The sequence below is a fragment of the Lutjanus erythropterus genome, chromosome 12 (genome assembly GCF_056507025.1).
Source record: "Lutjanus erythropterus isolate fLutEry1 chromosome 12, fLutEry1.hap2, whole genome shotgun sequence".
Classification (NCBI taxonomy): Eukaryota; Metazoa; Chordata; class Actinopteri; order Lutjaniformes; family Lutjanidae; genus Lutjanus; species Lutjanus erythropterus.
The window spans coordinates 218,859-241,660 of record NC_139328.1 but is presented as its reverse complement, the minus strand read 5'-3'; the positions used below and the strand labels follow the sequence as shown (position 1 = coordinate 241,660).

The window sequence follows — 22,802 nt, the reverse complement described above, 5'->3', positions numbered from 1 at the left end:
ATTTTCTGCATCCTGTGAAAACGGTCTGTGTAATTTACTCCGCCCCCCGACCCTCCTCCATGTACAGAGCCCACTCCGCTGTGACTGGTCGCACTCCCGAGGACTTCCGAAGGGCTGCCGAGCTCGGCTACCGGCTAATCCAGCTTCGTACTGGCCCATATTGACAAAACAGTCCCCTGTGACGTATCGTAGACAAACACGGAGGTATTTTTCTTTTGCTGGACGGGAAAAAGCAGCTCTATCCACTTGTGCCTGGCGCTCGCCTCTTTAGGAAAGATAAACAAAGTTAACTTTCCCGAACAAACATTTTCTGGGAGCCATCGCTCAACGTGCTAACACTGAAATCGTCGTAGACAGCAGAGCGGCGCACAGCGATATAACTTCTGAAGCAGAGCGGGGGAGGGGGCGGGGCCTAGAGCTTATGCCTGGCTATGACCATTTACACATTAACATCAATGAGACTACACTGTTAAAAAAAGACAGTAAAACACAGCGTGCAGAGCCTCAGGACTCACTTTCAAATGCATCAACCTCATTATTTGACTTTTTGGAATCGTTTAACACGAGTATCCGACATTGTGACGACATTTATAGATCAGAAAACAGGAAAAGCATAATAGTTCTCCTTTAAGGATCTCCTAACCTCACACACCGGATGGTTTGTTACACTGAACCATCTGGGACACTGTCCATAGAAACTGTTTGGAAAAGGGCAGGTGCATTCATGAAAACACTTAGCAGGTGAATGGATGAACCATCCATCACGTCTAACATGTGCTGACTTCAGCCAATCAGATCATCAAATTGAACCAAAGCTGGAAGAGTGAAAACATGTTTTCCATGTAGAAAGGCCTTCGGTGTCGTTCTTCGTTCTTCTTTTGATGAAGAAATATTCTCCAGTTCTGATTTAACTGGACTTTGATCAGCATTTTCAACATTTTATCAATCAAACAGTTAATCGATTAATGGGGGAAAGATCGACAAATTAATTGACAAAGAAGATGATTGTAAGAGGAAAAAGCTGAAAAAGAAATTTCAACTGATAAGACTGTGACAAGATTAACTAATCAATTAATCAAGAAAATGATCAACAGATTAATCAACAATGAAAATACTCATTAGTTGCTGTTTTAATAATATTTATTTATTATCACATACAGTTCATCATCACACAAACAGGTTTAGTTCAGTTTATTTACTGAGCGACACACAAGTCAAGGTGAAAAGAAAACAAACTAAAAATGATTAAAAAACAAACATAACATCATATTAATCAGTAAATATAAATAATGTAGTTTGACCACAAATCTGAATCTACCTGAAACAGTATTTTGTATCTTTTATATGATGTTATTTATCTGTCAGGTCAGCTGGATGTTTTAATCTCTTTAAGTTATTAACAGATTTAAAACTTTTTTGTAAACAACATTTATTTGTAAGTCAGAACAAGAAAAGATAGATGAGAAAATAAAATAAAATAATGATATTAACAGACATCCCTGATCTTTTCTAAATGATTTAGACCTTTAATTTATTCTATAAAACTTTACAGTCTGTTTCAAATCTACATTTTATTTACAACAGAAACGAGAAGAATAATTTCACCTTTATAACATTGTGTGAGAAACATACAGCAGATTTTGATGTAAAACCCAGGTTCCACAATTATTTTTATCAGTTTTAATCATTGATCAATAACATGATAAGTGTGTGTGAAGCTGTACAGTTTCACCGTGTGTGTGTGTGTGTGTGTGTGTGGTTTTAGTGTGTAACTTTGTGTTTTTAGTCGTCAGGTTTGTTCTTATTTTGGTCAAACAGTCACATGACCTCAGGAGAGTTTTCAGCTGTCACACTAAATTTAACCCTTCAGCTCATTGGCCAGTTGATGGACACACACTGCCTTATATGGCAGTGTGTGTGTGTGTGTGTGTGTGTGTGTGTGTGTGTGTCAGTGATCAGAGGAAGAAATAACCAAAACCAAAGTGAAGGAACTGAGCAGGCAGCAGGTAACACACACACACACACACACACACACACACACACACACACACACACACACACACACACACAGGAACATTGTATTCAGGGTGTGATTAGCTTAGCTTAGCATAAAGACTGGGATCAGAGGGAAGTTGTTAGCCTCCATCAGAAGAGAAGGTGTTTGATTGATGGATCAGCTGCTGAAACAGGAACGTTGTGTCAGCAGCTGATCGTGTCGAAGACAAAGCTTCACTATGTTCATACAGGAAGTGTGAAGTCGACGTGCGTCGCCACTCGTACAAACACATTCGTTCCTCGGTGGTGTTTACAGGTGACTTAGGAGAACTCGTCACATTCACCAGTTTTCTCGTATTTTGAATTTTGTCGTGTCGTAGAGTCGTGCAGTCAGTCTGCTGTTATATAAACCAAAGTTTTTCACTGATGACTGAATACTTTATTAGTCTGAAGACATTTTAACTTTGAAAAATAAATTACACTTCATAATTATGTGGACATTATCCTGTTTGACAACATTTAAATTATAATTGTAAAATTACATATAAAGCCTCTTGTCTTAACTTCATTATGTGTTATTACCTTCTGCTGGATGTAATATATCTTCTGAATCTGGTTAGGGGTTAGGGAATCTGTTTTTCATTGAACATCACCTGACCTGTTATATGTTAGAGTGTCATCTCCTGCTGCATTCACTTGCACTCAGACCTATATATGTATATATATATATATATATATATATATATTCCAATATAAATAATAACCTTGAAAAATCAACCAAAATCAAATATCGCAATTAAAAAAAATGTCTGCATACCAAACCAGACAGTGACAACATCTACCAGGATATTACCTGCTTAATTATTGTTCTTTAGTGTTATTATTATTATTATTATTATTATTATTATTATTATTATTATTATCATTATTAGTGTTTTATTTGATTAAAGTGCTGACTGCTGCATTGTTGTTGTTTTGCAGTTGTACATATTTTTACACAAACAGATTTATTATCACATAAAGGACATTTTGTTATTTGTGTTGTGATAAATATTTTTTATGGTGGTTTTATTGTAACGTGAGTCATTTATTAACTCCAGCGTGTTTGTCAACAGGTCGGCCTCATGGCGGTCTCTCAGATCACTCCCACCCTGTTCCTCAGCGGGGCCGACGCCCCCCTCAACGCCGCGCTGATGTCACAGAAGGGCATCACCCTGATCGTCAATGCGACGCTGAACCACACCTGCCCCACCTACCCAGGGGTGGAGTGTGTGCGGGTTCCCGTGTCCGACCTGCCCAGCGCCCGCCTAGGAGACCACTTTGACAGAGTGGCTGAGCGTATCCATGGCAACCGTGCAGGAGGCACTCTGGTGCACTGCGCCGCCGGCATGAGTCGCTCACCTGCATTGGTGATGGCGTACTTGATGCGTTATAGAGGCGTGACGCTGTGCCAGGCACACCGCTGGGTGCAGAACAGCCGGCCGTACGTCAGACTGAACGCCGGCTTCTGGGAGCAGTTGCTGCAGTACGAGAGGAGGCTGTACGGGAAAAACACCGTCAGAGTGGCGGCGGTTGAGGACACGCCACCGCCACCACTGACGCCAAGGCTGATGAGGTCAGCGCCGCCGCTGTTGCCACCACCGCCTCCACTGCAGGCGAGCTGGTTCATGATGGTACCCAGGTCACCTCTGATGACCCGGATGTCAGTGACGTCACGATCACAGGTGATGACGCCAGCAAACAAGCGAAGAAGAGGAGCCAAATCCACCAAAGTGTGAACAGATGTGATGCCTATGTTACCCATAATGCACCTGACCCCCACACTTCTCTACAGATAAACTACTTCCTGCATCAGCACTGGATGTCCCCCCCCCCCCCGCTGACCTCTGGTGGTCGAACTTCTCACCTGGCCGTGGTGACGTACAGGTGTACAATCAGTCACATGACTGTGACTGACTGTGTTTGGTGACATCATTCCAAAACCCCAACAGTCTAAAACGTGTCCCGTTTATCTGACAGGTTTGAGCAGAATCTGTTTTTACATTTCAGTCCAGAGTTTCACAGCATTTATGTGAAAAACAAATTGTTAAAATCTGGTGACTGAAGTCATTATATTGATATTTTGTCCAGTTTACAGTCATTTGTGTCTAAAATCCAATTAAGGCTCTCAGAACTTAACTTAGAATAAATGAACCAATAGGAAAGAAGCTCCCTCCCTCCCTTGTTCATGCTAAAGGACCTGATGACACTTGTTGCCATAGATACAAATGTACAGGTGTGTCATGTGGCTGATAAAGTGCTTTTGTAATTGGAAGAAGTCATGTCAAAGTAAATATTTTCATGATTCCATATCTGGTCATATTTAATTAATCAGCAAGAAGACCAGCGTTTTAGAGCAGAAATGTCCAGCCAAATATTTATTTTCTACCTCCAAATAAGTCTTCTGTTAGTTATGGTCTCTACTTTAATAAATTCATTACATTTTATATTTTTATTTTCCATCAATACAAACTCAGTTGCAGCTTCTTTATTCACGATGACAGTGATGTTTCTGTTTCTTCAAAAGCAGCAGGGTGGACTCACGTGGTGTAAATTAATTTGCTGAACTAATTTTAACCCAAACTTTGATCTTTTCCGATACCTCACCAACTTAGGTTACCATGACAACAAAGGTTGCCTGATATTAAGATACTGAAGGCAAAAAAAATCCAGGAAGGGTGTGTATTTTAGGACCAATGGGTCGACCCTGTTCTTAGGATGACGGGCTGTTAGATAAACAGGTTTTTGGTCCAGTGGGATGTTTTTGGACTGTTGGGGTTTCAGAATTCTGGTCCAATCAGAACAATATTCAGCGCATCTCTGTTCTCAGGTGTTAGCATGTTTGCCATTAACCTGCCAAATACAGTAGTTGACCAGCTAGTCACGCACGAGGTCCCAAACAGTGAAACAGATCCGAGTGGGCCTGAAGCTTTAATTATAATAACTTTTACATTAATCACAGAAAAAAAGTTTTTTGTTTTGTAACCATTAAGTTTGTGGGTCCACAAGTTCATCACCAGGCAGAACAAACGTTACTCAGGATATTGAAGATTTGGGACCTTGTTGATTTTACAAAAACTCAGAGACTTCCTGTTTACCTTGAAGAAATGTCTTCTGGGTTTTTATTTCTCTGCTTCTCACAGGAGCAGATGAAAGAAACCAGGTTCTGTGTTCACAAAAACTGTGATTCAGACTTGAGTCTTTTTCTTTGGAATAACAGGTCGTCAGAACGAACATGGAGTCACCTCCTTTTATATGTCACCAAGTCCTGACAGAGGTTACCTCAGGGCACTTCCTGTTCAGCTAACATCTGTGCTGATTGTCAGTTATGGAGGATAAATATAGTCAAAGGAACACGGGAACAAAATGTTAAGACTCCTCTCCTTCTGTGTTTAAATGTATGAAAGTAAAATGTGATGTTTGAATAGAAGACAAACCTTCAGTCTGAGTCACTGACTGTTTTCTGAAGCGAACACCAGGAGACGTGTTTGTGCAGAACTGTTTTTGAATTTTGCTGTGAATTAATGAAACTAAAAATGATCATTATGTTTACATCATAAAATGATGACTTTCAAAGTATCATTATTGATTCAAAATAATAAAGTGTAGAAATATTTCAGAACGATAATAAATCTTATAATAATAATAAATAAATATGAATCAAACTTTCTCTGCAGATTTAATTCTTTGTGAACTCTTGGATAATTTTTCACCTGAATGTAACAAAGGTTCTCACACAGAACCTCTTAGCTGGTTTCCAACACGTTCCCATTGGACCACAAACCCGTCTGTCCTGAAAACAAACATCCATTGCTGAAGTTCATTTTTGTTACCGTGGCAACAGATGTTCTATAATTACCTTAATGACCTGACATCACCTGACATTTACACTTCAAGAGAATGAGTGTGTTCTTTACCATTTATTTTGTATATTAGTTATTGATCACAGGCAGTTTCTGATCGGGCTGATCTGATCCCTCCCACCCAGTGTCTCAGTTTGACCCACTTTGCTGTAGTGAGATCAAACTTTAGCCACTGGCCTTCTTTTGTCTTCTTCTCTCATTTCCTTTTAGGCTGTTCAGGAGTCAGACCAGTACCTGCACCCACACTGTCATTGATCTGTTTTAGGACTCTCTGCGTGGGACAATCGAGACACATATGGACAACATCACCTTGTTCTGTTTGACATGTCCAGCAGAGGTTTGAACGAGTCAGTCCTGCCCTGTGCTTCCTCACAGGTGTCCAGTCGAGTCTTTCGAGTATTTTAAATAGAAAAAGTTCAGACCTTTCCTTCACTAATTTAATCCACTCATCAACTTAATATGTCAGTCTTCAGTCTCACGCTGAAAACCAGAAAACACCAGCATCACCCCGAAAACCAGAAAACACCAGCATCACCCCGAAAACCGGAAAACACCAGCATCACCCCAAAAACCGGAAAACACCAGCATCACCCCGAAAACCGGAAAACACCAGCATCACCCCGAAAACCGGAAAACACCAGCATCAGCTGTATTACAGGCTGCAGTGGATTCAGTGTGATGTTATGGCAAATATTTGGTTTGATATTTGATAACTCTGTTGATGCAGCACATTATTTTGGTTGAATTCTACAGTTTAGTTTTGACATATGTCACAAAACGTCTAACTTAACGTAACTTGTCAGATTTGTTTATAAGTCATCAGTGGTACGATTCAAGGTCATTTTGTTACACTATTTTGACTTTATGTCATTTGTCTTAGAACTTTTTGAATGTCCCTCGTATAATTTAACTATAGAGAAACGTAATAAATACTTTATTCATGACTCAGTCACTCTTTAACAAAATAAATCTGTTTCTTCGGCATATAAATTGTGTTCAGCATTGTCTGGCAGACAAATTATTTAAAATTTAGTTATTTATGTACAATAATAAAAAAGTGATAGTAGACAAAAACAGAAAATTTATTTGAACAATACAGCCAGAGAACAATAATACAAAATATAAACACATTCAAACTTTGAGTCTTGTTTTTAAAGCAGATCTATCTTAAATCCAGTAAATCACTAACTAAATGTAAGAAAACCATAAAGGTATTTTTGTGGTGTGGAACTGTGGTCGGCTTGTTAGATATAATGTACTATCAGCGCCACGCGGGTTAATCTTGAAGATGTGCGGCTCCACTTCATGGACGAAAGACAACAGAGAAGCAGATTTAAATCAAAACAAAAAGACTTCCTGCTGTCGTAAAGCAGACATCCAAAATTAAACTCAAAGGTCCAATAAAACTTAAAATACCTCCCTGACACTAAAAAATCAAAGCTGCAAAACAAGGATTTTTGTTTAAGTCATTTCATTAATCAGCTTCTAACTTACTGACAAACTAACAGTGCAGCTGAGTTATGCTAATGTTAGCTAGACTTATAAAGGATCTTCTTCTTCTTCTTCTTCTTCTTCTTCAGTGGTTCTCCATGGCGCTGCTGTGGGGTGCAGTTCACTGAGTGACCAGCAGGAGGCAGCAGCAGAACTCACACTCACCACACTGTTTACGTGCAGCACGAAGAAGAAGAAACCCGGAAGTGTTCGCAGTGCTTTTCTGACCGCCAGCTGAACCGGGTGAACGGTTCTCTAAAGGTTAGTTAGAGGTTCTACAGAGCATCTTTAGCTTCAGCATCAACAGTCATCGGCTCAGCGTCACACAGGTGAGCTCACCTGAGCTTCATGTTGTCTTACTGTGTTGCTGTTAACACGTTTGTTCACGTTAAAGCTCTGCCTGCAGCTCACACCAAACTCCGTTCACAATCTGCTCATTTAAAGCTCATCCGTTTATAAAGGCATAGAGGGACCGCACGCATACGTCACCGCTTTCGAACACGTCATAACGTTAATACGGCTCATTAATACTACTACTATTGTTAATGATAACTTTATTTATCTGGCACTTTTAAAAACTGAGTTTACAAAGTGCTTTGACAGACGAAGCAGAAGAACAGAAGAGCAGGATCCAACTGAGGGCCAAACAGGAGGAAGACAAAATTCATGTAACATTAAAGTGAAACAAGACACAAGCAAAGACACTAAAACATAGAAAAACAATACAACACAGTAAAAGAGATCAGAAGAGTAAAACTAGAAAAACATGACACTAAGAATAAATGACAATAAAGAGGGTGGAGATTATAGAGACCCAACATGATGTTGTCAAGTTAATAAAAATAATAAAGGAATGGAATAAGACAACTTCATGTACAAATAAAAGAATGAATTTAAATAAAATGTGATGACAACATCAGATCAAATCAAGTCAATAAAAATGTGTTTTAAGAAGTGATTTAAAAGATGTGAGTGATTCTGCAGCCTGATCTCCTCGGGCAGGTCGTTCCAAAGTCGAGGCATCCTGATGGAGAAAACAAGCTCACCTTTAGATTTAAGACTGGACTCTGGACCAGCCAGGAGGGCCCCGCTGAGGATCTAAGACTGCGTACTGGATCATAAGGGTTCAACATTTCAGATATGTAACTTGGGATCAGACCCAGACAGGCTTTAAAAGTGATCAATAAAATCTTCAAATCAATTCTAAAACACACAGGGAGCCAATGGAGGGAAGCCGGACTGGAGTGATGTGATGTGGTCTGTTCAAACCAGTAAGAAGCCTCACTGATGCATGTTGAACCAGTTGGAGGAGGGAGAGTGATTTTTGATCGAGGCCAGAGAGGAACAGTCTGGAGAATATGAGTGTGTTGATGACTGTTTCCAGGTCAGAGTGCGGCAGCAGTGGTTTGATTCTACAAATGGTTCACAGATGGACAAAACAGAACTGGATGTCTTTTTTTAATGTGTGTTTTGCTGCTGAGATCTGAATCAAAAATTACTTCCAGGTTTCTGGAGGTGGACGTGACATTTGTGAACAGGGGACCAAGTCCATTTTTGATGAGATTAATGGAATTTGGTGGAGTGAACAGGTTGACTTCTGATTTAGAGTTTTTGAGTTGGAGAAAGTTCTGGGACGTCCAACAGTTACATGTCATGAGGACAGTCTGACAGCAGCGAGGCTCCTCGGCTCGTCCGGTCTGGTCGGGTCGGGTCTGGTCAGGTCTGGTCGGGTCGGGTCGGGTCTGGTCAGGTCTGGTCGGGTCTGGTCTGGTCGGGTCGTGTCTGGTCAGGTCGGGTCTGGTCGGGTCGGGTCTGGTCAGGTCTGGTCTGGTCGGGTCGGGTCTGGTCAGGTCGGGTCCGGTCCGGTCTGTATAACAGTGGAAAGACACATTGTGATGCTGGATAATCTGGCCGAACTCGAGTGTTTACATAGAGAATAAAACCTAAAACTGAACCCTGCTGTACAACACACACAGTCTGGGTTTTAGAAGGTGTGTGATCACTTATGGTGACTGCAGAGGTTCTGTCTAAAGGTAGGAATAAAACCAACTAAGAACAGTGTCCTTAATAATCTGTCAGGTCACACCAAACACAGATCAGTTAATCAAGTAATCAATAGAAGCTGCAGACAGCTTCAAGCAACCTGAGCCAGATTCAGCTTTAACATTTACATTTAATTCTGTTTTAATATGTAATGTTTCATCTGTCGGTGTTGTGAGTGTACCTGTTCTGAGTGTACCTAGTTCAGGTTTAAATCAGTGGTTGAATAAATGAAGATGGAGGCTTCAACAAAAATGATCCACATGGTAGATCAGAATCATGAAATTAAAAAAAGTCATAATTTGAACACTGTGTAATATCAATTAAATTCAGTAAATGTAATTAAAAAAAATAGAAATGAATAAAAATACAATGATATATTTAGACAGAAAATCAATCGATTATCAGGTCAGAAAAAAGTGAAAACTGTTGAGCGGTGTTTCTTTTACTTATTTTTTATTTTTTTAAAAATCACTTATAAATCATCAATTAATTGCTTAATTGATCCTGTCACAATCTTGACATCTATAGTTTTATTTTATCACCAACAGATCAAAGGAAAGTGAGAACATTTGTTGGAAAAACTGTAGAACTGTGGAACAGATGGACAAGTTCCATACAGAGCAGAGAGCAACAATTAATCTCATTAATCTCCAATAATCACTTCAACACAAACAAATGATCAATAATCAATAACTGCTGATGAGCTTCATAAGTTTCTACTGCAGCGTCTCAGAGTGTGTGTGTGTGTGTGTGTGTGTGTGTGTGTGTGCCTGCAGATCACACATCACTGATGACACTCCTCCTCCTCCTCCTGCTTCTTCTTCTTCTTTTTCTTCTTCTTCTTCTTCTTCTTCTTCTTCTTCTTCTCTTTAATTTGTCTTTTTAAGGAGCTGCTCCTCCAACATGGCCGACCTCTGGCAGAACGCCATGGACCACGCCGTCGCCGCTGCACGGAGAGCCGGGCAGGTCAGACACTATATGTATTTTTATGTGATCTGAAACAGGAAACACACAGTAACAGCAAATTTCAGATTAAAAGCCTCTGTGATTAATTAAAATATTAAATTAAATGATTAAAATGCTGACTGAGAGGAAAGACAACAAATAATAAACATCATGTAGAGAAACAAACAAAACTGTATTTTACTCTTCAACGATGCTGGAACATAGATTTAAAAAAAAAAATCAAACTCTTGTCTATTAAACCTCCTGCTGATTACATGTTTTATTAAATGTCGATGCAGCAGTATTCCCGCCTTTTTAAACCAGGAAGTGAGACGGGGTCCTTAGAGAATAGCTGACCCTTTTTATGCCTGATGAAATCATCTGGGACACAAACATAAAGGACCAAAAGTTTATTTTTAAAACAAAGATGATTATAATAGAACATTTTACACCTGTTTTATCAGCAGTTTCATTTGTTTTGTTTGTTTAGACTGTTTTCTGACACATTAAAACAATTAAAGCAAAACAAAACATTCCATAAATTAAATCTATTTCATATGAATAAATCCTCAAAGAATACATCCTCACAACCTGTTTGAGTATCACAGTAACACACTAACAAGTCAAGTACAATGAAACTGGCATCTTTTAATCACAAATAAAGACACAATAAAATAAAATAAATATAGAGGCGTCGAGTTTTAACCACGTTTAACTTCTGTAACATATTATTATAGTAACGAACTGCACCACAGCGTCTGTAGTATCACCCCAAAGACTTTTAACGTCTTCTTATGACACTTTTAATTCTGGTCTTATGAAGTGTGAGAGAAATGTCGATTTCAATACATTTATTGATCATCTGTCATCTGATCAGATGTATTAAATTATATACGTGTGAGTGTGACCATGTCTTCTTTATATGGACACATGTAGGATAAAACAGCAGCCAGTCAGAGCGCAGCGTGAAAAATATAAAGTAAATATAAACACAGGATTCAGATGATCAGCAGCTGACTGTCATGACTTTATAACACTTTATGTCTTCAGTCAGTCACTTTATAAAAACACAGAGAAAAACACTTTTACATCCATCGATCCACTCACAGAGCTTTACAGGATCATGGTCACACCCACTGCCGTTTAATAAAGTGATCTGATTGGTCAGCAGGCAGTTCTTTATCAGTACTGACAAACATAGTCAGAATCCTTAGATCCACTACCTGCTGCCTCGACACTCTGCCTACAAACTTTATTAAAGATGTTTTTAACTGCGAAGCATCAGATATACTTCAGATGGTCAGCTGTTCTCTTCAGTCAGGCCTTTTTCCAACGGCTCTAAAGACGGCAGTTATTAAAACGATACAAGCTTTAAAACCTGACGTAGATACTTGAAATAAAATAGATAAATCAACAATAATAATAATAATAAATACATAAAAATAAAATAATAAATAAATGAATAATAAAAAAAACAAAGGACAAGAGCTTAGGAAGTCTGATCCTTCTCCCGGGTCAGGTCTATAAGCCCTGCCCTCATCCTACAAGGTGCAGTGGCGCTCAGGTAGGAAATGGATCCCAGGTCTGGTAAAATAAAAAGACTTGAACCTTCAGTGCTGTAGAGCTTCAAATGGAAGGATACTGGTCTAGTTTGTTTCCACTGATTGACAGTAGGATCTCTATCAGTAATCCATAAGGCCAGGATTCATTTCTGGGTGCAGCGCAGCAGAATGTGCAAAAGGTCTCTGTCGTGAAAACCATCATCTAGTCCCAACAGGACGGTCCTTGTGCTCCGATGAAGATGACGCTTGAAAATTACATTAAACTGTCGAACAAATATAATCCAGAAGTGCTGGACACGAGGACGGCTCCACAAACCATGAATAAATGATCCGACAGTACAAAGTTCTGACAGAGTTGGATCATTCTGTGTCCGGCTTCAGGACTGAAGGGCGTCCCAGTCCTCAGGTCTCACTGTACCCACGTCAGATTCCCGTCTGCCTTTTACTTCAGCAGAATTATCTACATTGAGATTAAAGAGACTCTTATAAAACTTTTTAGTGAAATATTTAAGTTTCATATTATTTACCAATAGGGATTCTATAGGAGAAATTCAGAATAAAGTTAGAATAAAGTTTCAGACTTGTACGAATTTAATCCCCATTGATCACTTGTTGAAATGTGAGGATGGAGCCTCCCTGAATCACTCTGACAGCCTGGTGCTTCCAGTCAGCGAGGCTGAACGTCAAAGAGAAGCAGTTACTGTGACTCTACACCAAACTTTTAGCATGTCCTTTAAAAACACATTATCTTTTATTCTGGAAATACAGAACAAATTGTGCAGAAGCTGATTCACAACTGACAGGCAGAATCAGGGTCACCTGTGATCTGACTGTGCAGCCCACAGGTAAAATGAAAATGCAGGTGCTGCCAAGCCACAGGTAGACAGAGAAAACTGTATCTTAACCTGGGTCTCTTTTTACGCTCGATAAATGATATAATAGCTCTGTTTGATTTTGTCCGAACTTTCTTTGACAATATAACTGGCAACATTTGAAAGTGGAAGGATATTAATTTTGATCAAATGAGTGCGACCTAGAAGGGACAGAGGCAAGGTCCTGTTTTATAGTTTGTCTATTTATGTATTCCTAGATCTGAGAGTCCTGCTGGAGACCAGCGAAACACTGGTGAGATGTTTGGATCTAATGTTTGTGAGCAACAGGCTTCACTTGTAGAAAAAATATCTCATAACCAGAGAAAGAGCCATAATTATTAATTAGTTCTATCAATTTAGGGATGGAATGTGCAGGGGAGCCTAAAAAATCACAACATCATCAGCGTACAACGAAATTTTATGCTTATGATTATTTAAAGAGATTCTTCTAATACTAGTTTCTTGTCTAATGGTGGCAGCTAAAGGCTTCATAACTCGTGCAAATACCAGACTGCAGGAAGCCCAGTCTGGTTCCCCGTTCAACCATGAAACGACTACACCTGAGCCCGTCTTCAGCTGAGAGGGGCGACGCGTACAAGATCCAGATCCATCTAAAAAAAACTCTCCTAGGTGTGAACAAAAGGTCGTGTCTGTCAAACAACCAGAGCTTCTGCGCCGTACAGGAGGACGGCTGAGTGATGGCGTCTCACACTGTGTGAAGAATACTTTCCACGTATCAAACCGGTCTGGTCCTTAGCGATGACAGTGACATTTTCCAAACGCATGGCCAGAATTTTTGCAGGAAGCTTGAAATCCAAGTTAAAAAGTCAAACTGGCCCATATGAAGAGCTCTCTCAGGTGATTCCTCTCAGCTTCCATAAGAGGCGGAGCCTCAAATGAGGACTGCAGCATTTCAACTAAAGGATGGTGTCAAACTTTTTATGGAGTTTTGTTGTTGGGGAGCAGATGGATACGTTTCTTAATTTCACTCAGAGTTATTAGTTTGCACAGATTGTCTCTCTCTTCATCTGAAATGTAAATCCACCTTGAAAAAAAATCAATCACCTGTTGTTTAGAGAGGATGGAGCTGAAGAATAACTGCTGATACATTGATGAGGTGTCATTGATTCTCTGTGATCACAGATATATATGACAGTTCAATCTCTAATATACGAGATGTTCTGGGCCTTTTCAAAGAAGACTGGTCACATATCAGTTCAGTTTGTTATAGAGATGAACCGATCGACCGGCCAGAGACCGGAACCAGCCGGTTTTCAGTGTGACCGGCTCCGACCGGTCATCAACCAGTCAGCATCACAGATCTGATTCTGTGCCCGTCATCGTCACACACGACTTCTGAACGTGTTAATCCTGTGTACTCATGTCTCTATTGATCAGGTGTACTGATGTCTCTATTGATCAGGTGTACTGATGTCTCTATTGATCAGGTGTACTCATGTCACTATTGATCAGGTGTACTCATGTCTCTATTGATCAGGAGTACTCATGTCTCTATTGATCAGGAGTACTCATGTCTCTATTGATCAGGTGTACTCATGTCTGTATTGATCAGGTGTACTCATGTCTCTATTGATCAGGTGTACTGATGTCTCTATTGATCAGGTGTACTGATGTCTCTATTGATCAGGTGTACTGATGTCTCTATTGATCAAGTGTACTCATGTCTCTATTGATCAGGTGTACTCATGTCTCTATTGATCAGGTGTACTCATGTCTCTATTGATCAGGTGTACTCATGTCTCTATTGATCAGGTGTACTCATGTCTCTATTGATCAGGTGTACTCATGTCTCTATTGATCAGGTGTACTCATGTCTCTATTGATCAGGTGTACTCATGTCTCTATTGATCAGGTGTACTCATGTCACTATTGATCAGGTGTACTCATGTCTCTATTGATCAGGTGTACTCATGTCACTATTGATCAGGTGTGCTGATGTCTGTATTGATCAGGTGTACTCATGTCTGTATTGATCAGGTGGTGCGTGAGGCTCTGCAGGACGACAGGAAGGTGATGACGAAGAGTTGTTCAGTTGATTTGGTGACACAAACTGACCAGAAAGTAGAGAAGCTTATCATCCAATCAGTGAAGGAGAAATACCCCACACACAGGTAAGAAGCTCCACCTCCCTCAGTGTGTATGTGTTATTGATAGTTGATCAGTTTAACAAATCAATAAACAAACAAAACATCCGATTTTGTACATTCAATCTGTTACAGGTTACTCCTTTAAAGGATTGATTTTATTGTTTTGCTAAAGATTAATCACTTATCCTGTGTGTGTGTGTGTGTGTGTGTGTGTGTGTGTGTCAGGTTCATAGGGGAGGAGTCAGTGGCTGCAGGTGAGCCTTGTGTCCTGACTAATGAGCCCTCCTGGATCATTGACCCCATTGACGGGACGACCAACTTTGTTCACGCGTGAGTCTTTTTAATGAAACACACTGACATCATGACGTCATCATCAGAGACACCTTTAATCAAACACAGCAACATCATCAGTTCAGTTGTCCTCTGACAGTTTGTCTCCTGAGGACTGGTTCAGTTCAAACAAGTTTAAGTTTAAACAGCAGGGCTGAAGTCTAATTACATAACAGTGTTCATTAATGAAAGAATGAAAACACTCACTGACCTTTAATAACCATTAATAACCTCCTGTAATCACTTCATGTCTCTGACAGATTTCCTTTTGTTGCTGTTTCCATTGGATTCTCTGTCAACAAGCAGGTCAGTTCACTACAGGACACTTTAGAATAAACTATATACTGTTACATACCTCACTGTCACAAACTGTCTCTGCACTTTCAGATGGAGTTCGGTGTCGTCTACAGTTGTCTTGAAGACAAGATGTTCACAGCAAGGAGGGGGAAGGGAGCGTTCTGTAACGGAGAACCACTGCAGGTCTCTGATCAGGAAGGTCAGTGATCATAACACATATGAATGATTAATCAATAAATCAGTATCAACAAATTCAGTTTAATTCACAGTCAACAACTGAAACCATCAGGCGTTTTAATTCAAACATGTTCTTCTTTGTCCGTAAGACATTAAACAGTCGATCATCGCCACAGAGTTCGGATCCAGCAGAGACCCTGAAGCTGTCGACAAGATCTTCTGCAGCCTGAGGAACATCCTCTGCATCCCTGTACACGGGTAATACTGCTGCTACTGCAGTAATACTGCTGCTACTGCAGTAATACTGCTGCTACTGTAGTGATACTGCTGCTACTGTAGTGATACTGCTGCTACTGCAGTGATACTGCTGCTACTGCAGTAATACTGCTGCTACTGTAGTGATACTGCTGCTACTGCAATGATACTGCTGCTACTGCAGTAATACTACTGCTACTGCAGTAATACTGCTGCTACTGCAGTAATACTGCTGCTACTGTAGTGATACTGCTGCTACTGTAGTAATACTGCTGCTACTGTAGTGATACTGCTGCTACTGTAGTGATACGGCTACTGCAATAATACTACTGCTACTGCAGTAATACTGCTGCTACTGCAGTAATACTGCTGCTACTGTAGTGATACGGCTACTGCAATAATACTACTGCTACTGCAGTAATACTGCTGCTACTGCAGTAATACTGCTGCTACTGTAGTGATACTGCTGCTACTTTAGTAATACTACTGCTACTGCAATAATACTACTGCTACTGCAATAATACTACTGCTACTGCAATAATACTACTGCTACTGCAATAATACTGCTGCTACTGCAGTAATACTGCTGCTACTGTAGTGATACGGCTACTGCAATAATACTACTGCTACTGCAATAATACTACTGCTACTGCAATAATACTGCTGCTACTGCAATAATACTGCTACTACTGTAGTGATACTACTACTGCAATAATACTGCTACTGCAATAATACTACTGCTACTGCAATAATACTGCTGCTACTGCAGTAATACTGCTGCTACTGTAGTGATACTACTACTGCTGCAATAATACTATTGCTACTGCAGTAATACTACTGCTACTGTAGTGATACTACTACTGCAATAATACTACTGCTGCTGCAGTAATACTGCTATGACTGTAGTGATACTACTACTGCAATAATACTACTGCTGCTGTAGTAATACTACTGCTACTGTAGAGATACTACTACTGCTGCAATAATACTACTACTACTGCAGTAATACTACTGCTACTGTAGTGATACTGCTACTGCAATAATACTACTGCTACTGCAGTAATACTGCTGCTACCATAGTAATACTGCTGCTACTGTAGTGATACTACTGCTGCAATAATACTATTGCTACTGTAGTGATACTACTACTGCAATAATACTACTGCTGCTGCAGTAATACTGCTATGACTGTAGTGATACTACTACTGCAATAATACTACTGCTACTGCAGTAATACTGCTGCTACTGTAGTGATACTGCTACTGCAATAATACTACTGCTGCTGCAGTAATACTGCTGCTACTGTAGTGATACTACTACTGCAATAATACTACTGCTACTGCAGTAATACTACTGCTACTGTAGTGATACTACTACTGCAATAATACTACTGCTGCTGCAGTAATACTACTGCTACTGTAGTGATACTACTACTACTACTGCAATAATACTACTGCTACTGCAGTAATACTGCTACTACTGTAGTGATACTACAACTGCAATAATGCTACTACTACTGCAGTAATACTAGTGCTGCTGCAACAGTAACTGTGTGGTTCTAACAGTAACTGTGTGGTTCTAACAGCGTGTGGTTCTAACAGTAACTGTGTGGTTCTAACAGCGTGTGGTTCTAACAGTAACTGTGTGGTTCTAACAGCGTGCGTGGTGCAGGAACTGCAGCCATCAACATGTGTCTGGTGGCGTCCGGCTGTGTTGAGGCCTATTATGAGATTGGGATCCATGTTTGGGATGTGGCTGCCGGCTCGCTGATAGTGTCTGAGGCCGGAGGAGTCCTGATGGACGTGGAGGGTAAACACACTCACACAGCAGCTCAGTGTGTGTGTGTGTGTGTGTGTGTGTGTGTGTGTGTGCAGAATTTTAACGTGTGTGTGTGTGTGTGTGTTCAGGAGGAGACCTGGACTTGATGTCCAGAAGAGTCATTGCTGCCAACTGCAGAACAGTTGCTGAGAGGATCGTTAAAGAGATCGAGTCCTTCAGTCCGCCCAGAGACGACGCTCCACCACCGCCAGCACAGTGAAGACCTGCACTGCATCAGATTTTATGTGTTTAGTTTGTAAAGTTTGTGATAAATAAAGTTTGTCATAAAAACAAATACATATCTTGGTTTGTTTTACATCACATCTACATATCAAATATCTGCACATGTACCTGATAACAACTGTTGACAGGTGTTAAATCAGACATGGTACGGTATGTCATATTATGGCATGTCATAGTATAGCGTGTCATAGTACAGTGTGTCATATTATAGCATGTCATAGTACAGGGTATCATAGTATAGCGTGTCATAGTATAGCATGTCATACTACAGTGTGTCATAGTAGTGTGTCATAGTACAGTGTGTCATACTATAGCATGTCATAGTATAGTGTGTCATAGAATACCGTGTCATAGAATAGCGTGTCATAGAATAGCGTGTCATATTATAGCGTGTCATAGAATAGTGTGTCATAGAATACCGTGTCATAGTACGGAATGTCATAGAATAGCGTGTCATAGAATAGCGTGTCATAGTACAGTGTGTCATAGAATAGCGTGTCATATTACAGTGTGTCATAGAATAGCGTGTCATAGTACAGTGTCTCATAAAATAGCGTGTCATGGTATGGAATGTCATAGTATAGCGTGTCATAGTACAGTGTGTCATAGTATAGCGTGTCATACTACAGTGTGTCATAGAATAGCGTGTCATAGTACACTGTGTCATAGTATAGCGTGTCATAGTACACTGTATCATAGAATAGCGTGTCATAGTACAGTGTGTTATAGTATAGTGTGTCATAGTATAGCGTATCATATTACGGAATGTCATAGAACAGCGTGTCATAGTACAGCGTGTCATATTATAGCGTGTCATAGTACAGTGTGTCATAGTATAGCGTGTCATAGTACAGCGTGTCATACTACAGTGTGTCATAGTATAGCATGTCATAGTACAGTGTGTCATACTATAGCATGTCATAGTATAGAGTGTCGTAGAATAGCGTGTCATAGTGTAGCGTGTCATAGTATAGCATGTCATAGTATAGTGTGTCATAGTACAGTGTGTCATACTATAGCATGTCATACTATAGAGTGTCGTAGAATAGCGTGTCGTAGAATAGCGTGTCATAGTGTAGCGTGTCATAGTATAGCGTGTCATAGTATAGCGTGTCATAGTATAGCATGTCATAGTACGGAATGTCATAGTATAGCGTATCATAGTACAGTGTGTCATACTATAGCATGTCATACTATAGAGTGTCGTAGAATAGCGTGTCATAGAATAGCGTGTCATAGTACAGTGTGTCATAGAATAGCATGTCATAGTACAGTGTGTCCTAGTATAGCGTGTCATAGCATATCGTGTCATAGTACAGTGTCTCATAAAATAGCGTGTCATGGTATGGAATGTCATACTATAGTATGTCATAGTATAGCATGTCATAGTATAGTGTGTCATAGTATAGCGTGTCATAGTACAGTGTGTCATGGAATAGCGTGTCATAGTACTGAATGTCATAGTATAGTGTGTCATAGTACAGCGTGTCATAGTACAGTGTGTCATACTATAGCATGTCATAGTACAGTGTGTCCTAGTATAGCGTGTCATAGTATAGCGTGTCGTAGTATAGCGTGTCATAGTCTATCATGTCATAATATAGCATCTCATTGTACATTGTTTCATAGTATAACATGTCATAGTATAGTGTGTCATAGTACAGTGTGTCATAGAATAGCGTGTCATAGAAAGGCGTGTCATAGAAGAGCGTGTCATAGTATAGCTTGCCATAGTACAGTGTGTCATAGTATAGCGTGTCATAGTACAGTGTGTCATAGAATAGCGTGTCATGATACGGAATGTCATAGAATAGTGTGTCATAGAATAGGGTGTCATATTACGGAATGTCATAGAATAGCGTGTCATTGTACAGCGTGTCATAACATAGCATGTCATTGTATAGCGTGTCACAGTACAGCGTGTCATAGTATAGCGTGTCATAGTACAGTGTGTCATAGAAAAGTGTGTCATACTACAGTGTGTCATAATATAGCATGTCATAGTACAGTGTGTCATAGTATAGCCTGTCATAGTATAGCGTGTCATAGTATAGTGTTTCATAGAATAGCGTGTCATAGTACGGAATGTCATAGTATAGCATGTCATACTACAGTTTGACACACTATATCATGTCATAGTATAGTGTGTCATAGTACAGTGTGTCATAGTATATCATGTCATAGTATAGTGTGTCATAGTACGGAATGTCATAGTATAGCGTGTCATAGTACAGTGTGTCATAGTATAGCGTGTCATAGTACAGCATGTCGTAGTATAGCATGTCATAGTAGAGCATGTCATAGTACAGTGTGTCATAGTATAGCATGTCATAGTACAGTGTGTCATAGTATAGCCTGTCATAGTATAGCGTGTCATAGTATAGTGTTTCATAGAATAGCGTGTCATAGTACGGAATGTCATAGTATAGCATGTCATACTACAGTTTGACACACTATATCATGTCATAGTATAGTGTGTCATAGTACAGTGTGTCATAGTATATCATGTCATAGTATAGTGTGTCATAGTACAGTGTGTCATAGTATGGCATGTCATAGTACAGCGTGTCATAGTACGGAATGTCATAGTATAGCGTGTCATAGTACAGTGTGTCATAGTATAGCGTGTCATAGTACAGCATGTCGTAGTATAGCATGTCATAGTAGAGCATGTCATAGTACAGTGTGTCATAGAATAGCGTGTCATGATACGGAATGTCATAGAATAGTGTGTCATAGAATAGGGTGTCATATTACGGAATGTCATAGAATAGCGTGTCATTGTACAGCGTGTCATAACATAGCATGTCATTGTATAGCGTGTCACAGTACAGCGTGTCATAGTATAGCGTGTCATAGTACAGTGTGTCATAGAAAAGTGTGTCATACTACAGTGTGTCATAATATAGCATGTCATAGTACAGTGTGTCATAGTATAGCCTGTCATAGTATAGCGTGTCATAGTATAGTGTTTCATAGAATAGCGTGTCATAGTACGGAATGTCATAGTATAGCATGTCATACTACAGTTTGACACACTATATCATGTCATAGTATAGTGTGTCATAGTACAGTGTGTCATAGTATATCATGTCATAGTATAGTGTGTCATAGTACGGAATGTCATAGTATAGCGTGTCATAGTACAGTGTGTCATAGTATAGCGTGTCATAGTACAGCATGTCGTAGTATAGCATGTCATAGTAGAGCATGTCATAGTACAGTGTGTCATAGTATAGCATGTCATAGTACAGTGTGTCATAGTATAGCCTGTCATAGTATAGCGTGTCATAGTATAGTGTTTCATAGAATAGCGTGTCATAGTACGGAATGTCATAGTATAGCATGTCATACTACAGTTTGACACACTATATCATGTCATAGTATAGTGTGTCATAGTACAGTGTGTCATAGTATATCATGTCATAGTATAGTGTGTCATAGTACAGTGTGTCATAGTATGGCATGTCATAGTACAGCGTGTCATAGTACGGAATGTCATAGTATAGCGTGTCATAGTACAGTGTGTCATAGTATAGCGTGTCATAGTACAGCATGTCGTAGTATAGCATGTCATAGTAGAGCATGTCATAGTACAGTGTGTCATAGTATAGCGTGTCATAGTATAGCATGTCATAGTAGAGCGTGTCATAGTACAGTGTGTCATAGAATAGCATGTCATAGTACAGTGTGTCCTAGTATAGCGTGTCATAGCATATCGTGTCATAGTACAGTGTCTCATAAAATAGCGTGTCATGGTATGGAATGTCATACTATAGCGTGTCATAGTACTGAATGTCATAGTATAGTGTGTCATACTACAGCGTGTCATAGTACAGTGTGTCATACTATAGCATGTCATAGTACAGTGTGTCCTAGTATAGCGTGTCATAGTATAGCATGTCGTAGAATAGGGTGTCATAGTCTATCATGTCGTAATATAGCATCTCATTGTACATTGTTTCATAGTATAACATGTCATAGTATAGTGTGTCATAGTACAGTGTGTCATAGAATAGCGTGTCATAGAAAGGCGTGTCATAGAAGAGCGTGTCATAGTATAGCTTGCCATAGTACAGTGTGTCATAGTATAGCATGTCATAGTATAGTGTGTCATAGAATAGTGTGTCATAGTATAGTGTGTCATAAAATAGTGTGTCATAGTATAGCATGTCATAGTACAGTATGTCATAGTATAGCGTGTCATAGTATAGCGTGTTATATTACAGTGTGTCATAGTATAGCGTGTCATATTATAGCATGTCATATTATAGCGTGTCATAGTACAGTGTATCATACTACAGCATGTCATACTACAGTGTGTCATAGTACAGCATGTCATAGTATAGCATGTCATAGTACAGTGTGTTATACTATAGCATGTCATAGTACAGTGTGTGATAGTACAGTGTGTCCTAGTATAGCGTGTCATATTATAACGTGTCATAGTACAGTCTCTCATAAAATAGCGTGTCATGGTATGGAATGTCATGCTATAGCATGTCATAGTATAGCATGTCATTGTATAGTGTGTCATAGTATAGCGTGTCATAGTACAGTGTATCATAGAATAGCGTGTCATGATACGGAATGTCATAGAATAGTGTGTCATAGAATAGGGTGTCATATTATGGAATGTCATAGAATAGCGTGTCATAGTATAGCCTGTCATAGTACAGTGTGTCATAGTAAAGTGTGTCATACTACAGTGTGTCATAATATAGCATGTCACAGTACAGTGTGTCATAGTATAGCCTGTCATAG

The 22,802-nt window shown here is 39.7% G+C and overlaps 2 protein-coding genes across 5 annotated transcripts; both read left to right on the top strand.

The window, feature by feature from the left end:
* The first annotated feature begins 3,002 nt into the window (after positions 1-3,002).
* LOC146317212 (dual specificity protein phosphatase 18) lies at positions 3,003-4,008 on the top strand. The gene has a single exon (XM_084732258.1). The coding sequence runs from the start codon at positions 3,120-3,122 to the stop codon at positions 3,771-3,773; it is 654 nt and encodes a 217-aa protein (XP_084588384.1). The 5' UTR covers positions 3,003-3,119; the 3' UTR covers positions 3,774-4,008.
* Positions 4,009-7,508: 3,500 nt separating this feature from the next.
* On the top strand, positions 7,509-18,090 carry impa1 (inositol monophosphatase 1). Of its 4 annotated transcripts, none has more exons than XM_084732768.1 (9): positions 7,509-7,649; positions 10,319-10,397; positions 14,809-14,942; positions 15,144-15,248; positions 15,509-15,554; positions 15,636-15,744; positions 15,872-15,980; positions 17,635-17,786; positions 17,885-18,090. In XM_084732768.1, the coding sequence occupies exons 2-9, from the start codon at positions 10,335-10,337 to the stop codon at positions 18,013-18,015; spliced, it is 849 nt and encodes a 282-aa protein (XP_084588894.1). In that variant the 5' UTR covers positions 7,509-7,649; positions 10,319-10,334; the 3' UTR covers positions 18,016-18,090. The 4 variants fall into 4 exon arrangements, with proteins under 4 accessions (XP_084588894.1, XP_084588895.1, XP_084588896.1 ...); XM_084732769.1 differs by having other exon boundaries at positions 7,561-7,717; positions 10,319-10,407; XM_084732767.1 differs by having other exon boundaries at positions 7,562-7,717.
* The last annotated feature ends 4,712 nt before the right edge of the window (positions 18,091-22,802 follow it).

What these genes read in the sequence shown, in the direction of transcription:
- impa1 (XM_084732768.1), top strand. Translation starts at nt 10,335, where the DNA reads ATGGCCGACCTCTGGCAGAACGCCATGGACCACGCCGTCGCCGCTGCA. An exon ending in CTGCACGGAGAGCCGGGCAG is followed by an intron (nt 10,398 to 14,808) that starts GTCAGACACTAT and finishes TGTATTGATCAG; the next exon opens with GTGGTGCGTGAGGCTCTGCA. An exon ending in CTCTGCATCCCTGTACACGG is followed by an intron (nt 15,981 to 17,634) that starts GTAATACTGCTG and finishes TGGTTCTAACAG; the next exon opens with CGTGCGTGGTGCAGGAACTG.
- LOC146317212 (XM_084732258.1), top strand. Translation starts at nt 3,120, where the DNA reads ATGGCGGTCTCTCAGATCACTCCCACCCTGTTCCTCAGCGGGGCCGAC.